The following is a 10253-nucleotide window of genomic DNA, read 5'->3' as shown; positions in this document are numbered from 1 at the left end:
TCTGGACGGATCCGTACGCCTCCGCACGGCCAGGCGGACACCCGAACGCTGCAAGCAGCGTTCAGCTGTCCGCCTGTCCGTGCGGAGGCGAGCGGAGCGGAGGCTGAACGCCGCCAGACTGATGCAGTCTGAGCGGATCCGCTCCATTCAGACTGCATCAGGGCTGGACGGCTGCGTTCGGGTCCGCTCGTGAGCCCCTTCAAACGGAGCTCACGAGCGGACACCCGAACGCTAGTGTGAAAGTAGCCTTAGCTGTCCCATTCACTTTTATGGGATTGCTCCTTCTTGTTTAAGTGACTATGAAGGAGCCGTCCCATTGAAGTGAATAGGAAGGTTTAGTTGTAATTACACCTACTCACCGCTGCAGTTGTGACAGTGAGCAGGAAAACAAGGGAAGGACAACCTCTTTAAGGATGTGAAATGGATTTTCAAAATGTGGAATGTGGTGGGGAGAGAGCCTTAGTTGTAAAATTAATGACATGTAGTTTAGTAAAAGATTTTAATAAATGTGTCCATAAATAAAACATGATACACTTTTAAATTCCAACAACATTACTTACATTAAAAAATTATACATCTTGACTCCATGGTGCAGGAGTGGGATAGACTTGCAATGCATTGATGTAAATGCATTTAACTGTGTAGTCTCCTATACAGTGATAACCCCATTCTTATATTTCCAGTGCAAGGGGCATCTTTTTTTTTTTTTTTTTTGTTTGTTTTTTACAAAAGGAGATATACAAGTGGTGTTTGAAGAGACCCAAGTTCTTCTTTGTACCTGATCTGGCTCTTTAACTCTAACAATCTGAAGCCAGTAAACGGTGGTAAACATTTTGTCCTGTGAACAATTAACACAAACTCTAGATAAAACAGCTTGAGGGCATTCTACAAAAAGGAAAAAAAAAAACACCTTACAACAATGGCACTTCTGAAGGCTAGTAGTATGTTATAGTCGGACCCAAAGCTTTGGACAAAATTGTCCAGTGGCACAATAGTGGAGATTGCCTGATCAGTTTGCCCTGCGTCACTGTAGATTTGTTCAACAGGCCACAAAACTTCATGCTATGCTGGATCTTCATGTGCAGAAAGGATCTGTGTCATAAATGAATAAACATATAGGTCTGCTCAGCATGCATATGTTTCATGTAAAAAGCGAATTTAAACATGCTTTAGAAGTGGTCACAAGTAATGTTGGCTTCGCTGCCTTCATTAACTGTACATGGAAAGATAGCAGTTCACCTCTAAGCAAGAAACACCCCAAAAATTAACACTGGCGTCATACATTGTAAATAGAACTTTCAAATAGTCATATACAAAAATATTTCTGCATAACGTATGACAAATTATCTTTTAATCAGATTTTGGAAGGCTTCTATGTTCTGGGTGGTCCACTTTTAAAGACACACGCAAAGCTCAGAAATTGAACAGTTTGAGAGCCAATACAATAAACGTTACCAAGTGCATGCCCTTGGATTTTTCAAAAAGTGTCCTTGAAAGGTCAAACTTTTTTTTTTCCAGTGTCAACCCTTAACAGCTGGTGTATGTGGTGCTGGAGGAAGTCTCAATAGAAAGGAGGTCGGTCAACCTCAAACCTCTACTTTTAAGGCCAATATTGTCTTTCAGGTGCAGCTTTTATAAAGTCACTGACATTTTTAAATTAGCTGATCTTCTGAAGCAGCTTTTCCTCTGTTTGTCCAAACTGTACAATTACAGACATTTCTGCTATGAACTGTTCGCAGCTCTCCTTGGTAACCTGCTTGCAGAATCTGAGGTCTATCAGACAGATGTTGCCGCATCGTTTGAAGTAGGTCAGGCACTGGTCTGTAATTTTATTGCAGTCTGAAAAAAAAGGTAAAATATAAATGGTTAACTTGCAGCTATTCAGAAAAAGGAGATTTTTGTGAAACTCACCTGTAAAATCTTTTTCTCGTCTTTTCCATTGGGGGACACAGACCATGGGTATAGCTTAGAGGTATTACTAGGAGGGACACTATGCAAAACGAAACTCCTCCTCCTCGGGCTATACCCCCAGACACCTCCAGGAGGACTTTAGTCGTTGCAAAAGCAGTAGGAGAAGGAGAACTGAAAAAACCACAGTGGAAACCATCACACCCTGAGCATAAACGAAAAAAAGTGGGCGGGAGCTGTGTCCCCCAATGGAAAAGACTAGAAAAAGATTTTACAGGTGAGTTTCACAAAAATCTCCTTTTCTCGTACATTCCATTGGGGGACACAGACCATGGGACGTCCAAAAGCAGTCCATGGGGTAGGGAAAAACCAACACCGCCACGAGAAAAAACGTCCAGCCGTTAAACGGGCACCACGGCCTGCAAAACCCTGCGCCCGAGAACAGCATCAGCCGAGGCCAGCGAATGCAACTGATAAAACTTTGTGAACGTATGCAAGGACGACCAAGTGGCAGCCTTACACAACTGGGAGGCGGAGGCGCGATTGCGTCTGGCCCAGGAAGCTCCCACTGCCCTTGTGGAGTGAGCGGTAATCCGCGACGGGGGAACCTGACCACGAGCGCGATAGGCCGCAGCAATAGCGGAACGGATCCACCGCGCCACAGTAACCTTGGAAGCCGCCAGACCCTTACGAGACCCCTCGGGAACCACAAAGAGGGAGTCCGAACGACGAAAGGAGGCGGTGGCCCCCAGATACACTTTCAGGGCCCTGACGACGTCCAGGGAGTGGAGAGCACGTTCCTTGGGGTTCGCCGGAGAAGGACAAAAAAAGAGGGCAGGACAAGATCCTCGTTAAGGTGGAACGGGGAAACCACCTTGGGCAAAAAAGAAGGAACCGGCCGTAACACCACCTTATCCTGGTGGAAGACCAGAAAAGGCTCCTGACAGGAAAGCGCGGCCAGCTCCGAAACCCTCCTGATGGAGGTAATGGCCACCAGAAAAACCACCTTCCAGGTGAGGAAGACTAGGAAGACCTCCCTCAGAGGCTCAAAAGGCGCCTCCTGAAGGGCGTGCAGGACCAGGTTAAGATCCCAGGGGGGTAAGGGAGGAACATACGGAGGAACCGAATGCGCCACCCCCTGCAGGAAGGTTCTTACAGGCCCCAAAAAGGCAATAGACCATTGAAAAAAGACCGCCAAGGCCGAAACCTGACCCTTCAAAGAACTGAGCGACAGTCCCACCTCAAGGCCGGACTGTAGAAAGGCCAGCACCACCGGAACAGAAAAACGAAGCGGCGGAAAACCCGACTTCTCACAAAAGGTTAGATAGGCCCTCCAGGTGCGATAATAGATCCGCGAAGAAGCCGGCTTCCGAGCTCTGATCATGGTTCTCACCACTGCATCAGAGAAGCCTCTCTTCCTCAGGATGTAGGTCTCAACAGTCACGCCGTTAAACGCAACTGACGTGAATTCTGGTGGAAGAGCGGTCCCTGAGATAGAAGATCCTCTCTGTCGGGAAGAGGCCACGGAACGTCCGCTAGCATTCGGACGACGTTGGAGAACCAGGCGCGGCGAGGCAAATCCGGAGCGATAAGAATGGTCGGTATCCCCTCCGCCTCGATCTTGCGCAGCACCTTCGGCAACAGAGGAAGTGGAGGGAAGACAGAGGAGGTCGAATCGCTGCCAAGGAGACACCAGCGCGTCCACTCCGCACGCCCTTGGGTCCCGAGCGCGGGCCAGGAACACCGGCACCTTGTTGTTTAGCCGGGACGCCATTAAATCCACGTCCGGACGGCCCCATCGGCGGCAGATGTCCTCGAACACCTCCGGATGTAGGGACCACTCTCCCGGATCCACCTTGGTGCGGCTCAGAAAATCCGCCGTCCAGTTGTCGACGCCCGGAATGTACACCGCCGACAACACTGGAACATGAGACTCCGCCCATAGGAGGATCCTCGCCACCTCCTGTATCACTGCCCGACTGCGCGTTCCGCCCTGATGATTGACGTAGGCCACAGCCGTGGCATTGTCCGACTGAACATGCACCGGCCGAGCCGCAAGGAGGGAAGTCCAGTGGGAGAGGGAGTTGAAGATCGCCCTTAGTTCCAAAACGTTTATCGGAAGACGGGATTCCTCCGTCGACCAGACCCCCTGAACTGTGAGGTTCCGGAGAACGCCTCCCCAACCGATGAGGCTGGCATCAGTGGTGACTATCGTCCAGGAGAACGGAAGGAAGGACCTCCCTGATGAGAGATTCGGGAAGGCCTGCCACCAAGGGAGAGACAACCGAACTTGCCGGGACAGGCGGACAGGAGCGTCCAGACCCCGAGAGGTCTTGTCCCAGAGGGCAAGAATCCACTGTTGTAACGGTCGAGTGTGGAACTGGGCATACGGAATCGCCTCGAAGGAGGCGACCATAAGGCCCAGAACCCGCATGCACTCCCGAATGGTGGGACGAGGAGCTTGTAGAAGGAGCGACACCGCCCTCCGAATCTGAGAGGACTTGGAATCCGGAAGAAACACCTGAGAACTCGAGGTGTCCAAAATCATCCCCAGGAAGGAGAGTCTCTGGGAAGGGTGCAGAGAGGATTTTGGTAGATTGATCAGCCACCCGAAACGTTCTAGAGATTGAACGGTAATTCGGACGCTGTCCTCGGCCTGTGGAAGAGACGGGGCTTTTATCAAGATGTCGTCCAGGTAGGGCAACAACGAGATGCCCCTGGTGCGAAGAAGCGCCATGAGAGGCGCCAAAACCTTGGTGAAAACGCGAGGGGCGGTCGCCAACCCAAAAGGCAGGGCGACAAACTGGTAATGACGACCCCAGATGGCAAAACGCAGAAATCGATGGTGAGACTTCGCAATCGGGACGTGTAAGTAAGCGTCTTAAATGTCCACAGACGCGAGAAATTCCCCTGGAAGCAGAGAAGCAATAACGGACTCCATGCGAAACCTCCGCACCCGTAGAAACTTGTTCAGAAGCTTCAGATCCAGTATCGGGCGCACCGACCCCTCCTTTTTCGGAACGACGAACAGGTTTGAGTAAAAACCTGTTCCCTGTTCCTCCGGGGGAACGGGAAAAATGACACCCCGGTCCAGAAGAGAGGAGACCGCCAAAAGGAGGTCCGAGGCCCTGGCTGGATCCCCCGGAACGCGAGACGGGAAAAAAAGTTCCGGCGGGCTGGACGCGAACTCCAAACTGTAACCGGACGTCACAATCTCCAGAGCCCAGGCGTCCTGAACGTGAGCCCTCCAGACCTGTTGAAAGGAGAGCAAACGGCCCCCCACCACGAGGGGTGGGGGCACCCCTTCATGCGGAGGGCTGTTTGGGAGCAGGGGGACGGGTTGACTGTGCCCGTGGTCGCCAAGAGGGCTGGGGTTTGAAGAAAGGCTTCTTGCGGGATTCCTGGGATCCCCCAGCCGACGAGGACGAAGACGCCCTTGGCCGCGGAGAAGCGACGAAAGGACTGGACCCGGAACCCTGAAGCCCGAGATCAAAAGGGCCGTTTGGATCTGGATTGAGGCAGATGCATACTCTTGCCCCCCGTTGCGGCAGAAATGAATTCGTCCAACTGGGCTCCAAAGAGCCTAGATCCTTCAAAGGGAAGGTTAGCGAGGGAACGCTTGGAAGAAGCATCAGCATCCCACACCTTCAACCAAACCTCTCTACGCTGAATGACCGAGAGGGCCGAAATACGGGCAAATAGGGAACCGATATCCATTGAAGCTTCACAGAGATATTTAGAAGCCTGAGACATTTGGAGAATAAATTCCAAAGTGTCTGCAGGGGCGCCCTGTTCCGTTAGATCCTGGTGGTGGCGCCGCAACCACGCCGTACGGGCTCTGGCAACCCAAGCCGACGCAAAAGCCGGTCGCAGGGAAGCGCCCGCCAGAGAGAAGATGGACTTGGAAAGTGAATCCAGGCGTCTGTCCACCGCATCCTGCAGGGAGGAACCGTCTAGGACAGGAAGGGCCGTGTTCTTGGCCAACCTGGCCACCAGAGGATCTACCTTAGGGGAAGAAGTCCACTTTTCCACCGAGTCAGAGGGGAAAGGGTAAAGCGTATCCATGCGCTTGGTGGCCGAAAATGTCTGATTGGGTCGGTCCCAAGCCTTTGATATGACCGCTGTGAATTCCTCATGAACGGGGAACACCGCGGATTCGGGCCTTTTGGGCGGAAAGAGGGAGAACTCCCGACTAGTGGAGGGAGTGGAATCTCCTTGGATATTAAAAGTGTCACGGACAGCCTCCACCAATTCGGATACCGTGGTGGAAAGCTTAGGCAGGGGTTCCCGCTCCGTGGCCTCGTCCGATCCGGACAATTCCCCTTCGGATTTGCGCTCCCCACGAGAGGGAGAGTCAACCGGGCATGCCTCAAGGCGTGGGGGACAAGCGGAGTCATCCGACGAGGAATGCTGCCGCTCACGCTGCCTCTTAGACGTCAGACGCCCCCTGTGAGAATCACTGAGAGGAGACGGAGCGGTGGATGCTACTGGAGTAGTAGCTGCCATACGCTCCATGAAGGACATGGCTGCCTTGGCAACTAGGGCCAGATCCGCTGCCGCACTAGACATGGCGGAAGCCCAGGCGGGTACCGCCGGTTCCGCAGGGGCAGAGGGAGGACTGGGCTGAGCAAGAGAAGGAGGCTGATCCTGTCCAGGAGCAGGGCACGAGTCACAGGTGCCAGAGGCAGAAAAAGGCAGAAGGCACACCTTGCATGACCCCAAAAGAGCCTGAGAGGAGGCCTTGGCAGATTTAAGTGCCCCAGGCTTTGGCATGATGGAACCCCACAGTAAAAGATCTCCTACCAGTTGTTGCAAAGATCAGGAGCAGAGCAAGCTGTTATCCTACCACCCAGGCAACGCTAGCAGAAGTCTCCGGTGTAGAGAGATGAGGAGCTGCACGGCCGTGAGCAAACAAAGTCTCCGGTGTAAGGAGAGTCAGAGCGGCATGCCGAGGCTCCGCCCCCCCCGAACGCGTCATCATGGCGCGAAAAAAGCGTGCGCGGGAAAATAATCGCGCGCGCGATTTGAACAAACACCCCGTCTCCCCTCACGCGGCGCAGCAGGGGTTAATGAGGCCATGGAGGAGCGGCCTGCCGGCGGGCGCTGAGAGAGCAAGGCCCGAAGAGAGAAGCGCTGAAGCCCGGAAGTTTAAGGGGGAAGAGATGCCAAAGGAAAGTGCCCCCATCAGGATCCTTCTTCAAGCTCACCCAGGTAGCCACAGACAAAACAGACACAGAGGGAGAGGGAGGGACTGGGCAATACTTATCTGATCAGCATGCTCCCTCGATGTCCAGACCAGCAGGGATGCACCTCTTCAGACTTCTGACTCCAATCAAGGAGAACAGTGCTCTGGAGGAGGGTAGGCAGCAGGTGTCCCAGCAGCTGGTGGGATGCCAGAGCTGACATGTTGAGCCTGGATCCACTTTTCTTCTGTGGGGGGATGGGAGGTAGCCAGGACACGTCGAAAGACGGTGGCAGACACTCCACGGGGGCCAGGAAAGCGCAATGCTGACCTGCGTCCCCCTCTGAAAACAGAAAAAAATAACAAACAGGAGAAGAACAAGCGTCACCTCCTTGGACGGACACTAAGCAAAGACTGAAGTCCTCCTGGAGGTGTCTGGGGGTATAGCCCGAGGAGGAGGAGTTTCGTTTTGCATAGTGTCCCTCCTAGTAATACCTCTAAGCTATACCCATGGTCTGTGTCCCCCAATGGAATGTACGAGAAAAGCCCTACAACTACACATAAAAAAAAGGTTAATGGCGCAGTCTGATGGAGCAGTTCAAATTGTATAGCAAAAAAATTGACCGCTATTCTACCAATCTTATTGGACGAGGAAGATGTCTCATCCGATATCATGGAGAAATTCTAAAAGGCTATTACAAAAGTTTATTTGTAGTATTTTCTATTAGACTGGCTTCACACAGCTTTCTATGCAGTTTTTTGGGGTGTTTTTGTTAACTTTTTCTCTGACTCTTTACTATTAGTTTGCTTACTTTTAGATAGATTTTTACACCAGAATTGCACTGAAATTTTGGAACAAAATAGCGCATCTTAAGTCCACCTCCTTGTCGAGCATTGCCAGATAAAGTGTAGAAACCCTAGATGCACCAAACTGCGCCACGTTTTTAGATTTTGTCGCAAACACATTAGTAAATCTGAGCTATTATTTGTAGATATTTTTATTCTATTCTCTGAACATGATTATGGGGGCTGCCATCTTGCCAACAGCATTTAGACAGATTCTTTACAGCAGGGATGCTCAACCTGCGGCCCTCCAGCTGTTGTAAAACTACAACTCCCACAATGCGCTGCTGTAGGCCAATAGCTGTAGGTTGTTCAGGCATGCTGGGAGTTGTAGTTCTGCAACAGCTGGAGGTCCGCAAGTTGAGCATGCCTGCTTTACAGCAACCACATGGGCCATAGACACAATGGTCAAGAGCGGACCACATTGGCTCTATGGCAGAACTCAGAAGGGAGTAGATAAGCTGCGATAACAGTACCCTCTAGTCGGAATAGGTGGTCATCTATAAATAGGTGATATCTGGCATTGTAATCCTGCCTGTGAGGATAATGAGGACTACTGAAAGTGATCTGTAGACCAAGAAGTGGTGCGTATTATTAGGCTTTGTGGAAACTGCAGGATTAATTTTTTTCATTGACATGGAAAATGAAATAGAACATCACCAAAATGTTTCAAAAGTATCTTTAATATTAAAGCATGATTCAAGCTATAGATAATTTTAGCGTTTTCGCAAGGCGTATATAGTCCAGACTTAATGTACCAGAATCTGCTGCTAATGTTAATGAATGGAGCTATTCACATGGGCGCATAATTTCCATCAATATTTAAAATCCGTAGCATGTCCGAGTTTTGTGCAGGATTTGTTTCCAAATACGCACATTACAGTCTGTGCAGTGCATAAATAATGAAGGAAGCATGAAATGCGCATGTGAATCCTGATTAAATCCTGATGGTATATCATTAGAATCCTAAGCCAGAATACTGACAGATTTTAATATGAGTGTCTGAAAGTGGCCAGAGAGGGGAGATCTCGTTCTTGGGATCACAGTGTGTCCTGGTGGTGGGATCCCCCGTGATGCTATATTTAATCGTCTAGCCTGTGGATAGGTGATAATTTTCATGGGATAACTCCTTGGTCACTGCATTGGGTTAAACCACCTCAATAGTCAATACTGTGCAACCTGCACTTTTCACCCTATATTACTGTGCTACAAGTTTATGTATAAAAATCAAAATGGAAGTAATTGTCCTATTAAGAATCCTAAATCACATTAGTCACTAGAAGTCATTAACAAAGTGGGGCCCAGTTAATTTATCTATACATTTACCTGATAAATTCATTTCTGATAAAGAATCCCTGGTAGATGTACCCACTGCTGTGAGCAGATTAATGGACTGATCAGTAACATGGTTACAGAAGCTCAGATCCAGTTTAGAAAGAAGAGGCATGTGACGAATCATGAGGCGTAGAGAGGCGTCAGTGATGTCCAGTCCCGCTAGACGAAGCTCAGTAATATTCCTCAATTTGCTGCGATTGTCCATCTGACCTGCAAAAATTTCAAAGCAAGAGTTTAAGGAACAACCTGTACCCGATTCCAGTATCTGCCAGATGCTAGAAAATCACCATCTATGGAATGAAAACAATGAAATTATAAAATTAAATACTGCAGGATCTCAGCTGCTACGGCTGTGTTACCTGGCCTGTTGTCTGTTGGAGGTGACAGAAGGTCCCTCATCTGTGCATCTTTTAGCCCTTCCACCCACTGGACATTGAGGGATCTCAGCAAAGGACAGCTGGAGCTACAAAGTGCTGAAACAGCAATCCAGGAGCAGCCAGATAAATTTAGCTCTCGTAGGGCTGAAAAAAAATAATAATTAAAAGAAGAATTTATGAAGGGATGTGATCAGAAGAAGCTGTCGGGCGAGACGTACGTCAGGGAGTTGCTGGAGGTCAAACTACACAGCGGTCTATCATTTCATGTTTCTATGTTTGTTCCGCTTATACTTATTACCTTTGAGTCTAGCCTTGTGCCTCATCTATTTTATAGTGTGGTTTATACAGTTGGGTTGGTTATCCACCATGCACTAATATGATATGGCCATTGGGCCTGCCTGCTTTGTAGGTTGGTTAGGGAACTTTTTACCTAGCTATATAAATCATCCTGACTTTCACGATTAGTGCACTGAGGGATATGGGCCCCTCTGATTAGTGGACTTTTACAGGTGTTCTTTGATACGCATAGATCGCTGTATGCTTTTATGTGCGACTTGCCACATGCTGCTATATGGTATCCGTTTTTAACCGTATCTCGTCATTGTATA

General features: G+C 49.8%; 1 protein-coding gene across 5 annotated transcripts in view; it reads right to left on the bottom strand.

Moving 5' to 3' along the window:
* Nucleotides 1–485: 485 nt before the first annotated feature.
* LOC122924538 (lysine-specific demethylase 2B) overlaps nt 486–10253 on the bottom strand; it is a 249850-nt gene continuing 240082 nt past the window's right edge. For all 5 annotated transcript variants that reach the window (XM_044275743.1, XM_044275744.1, XM_044275746.1 and 2 more), the window contains 3 exons: nt 9628–9789; nt 9260–9478; nt 486–1839 (listed from right to left, as the gene is read on the bottom strand). In XM_044275743.1, the coding sequence (XP_044131678.1) occupies nt 1658–1839; nt 9260–9478; nt 9628–9789 (563 nt within the window). In that variant the 3' untranslated portion in view covers nt 486–1657. The remainder of the gene's footprint in view (nt 1840–9259; nt 9479–9627; nt 9790–10253) is intronic.

The sequence above is a fragment of the Bufo gargarizans genome, chromosome 1 (assembly GCF_014858855.1).
Source record: "Bufo gargarizans isolate SCDJY-AF-19 chromosome 1, ASM1485885v1, whole genome shotgun sequence".
Lineage (NCBI taxonomy): Eukaryota > Metazoa > Chordata > Amphibia > Anura > Bufonidae > Bufo > Bufo gargarizans.
The sequence above is the reverse complement of the archived record's forward strand: the minus strand, read 5'-3'. Positions and strand labels throughout refer to the sequence as shown.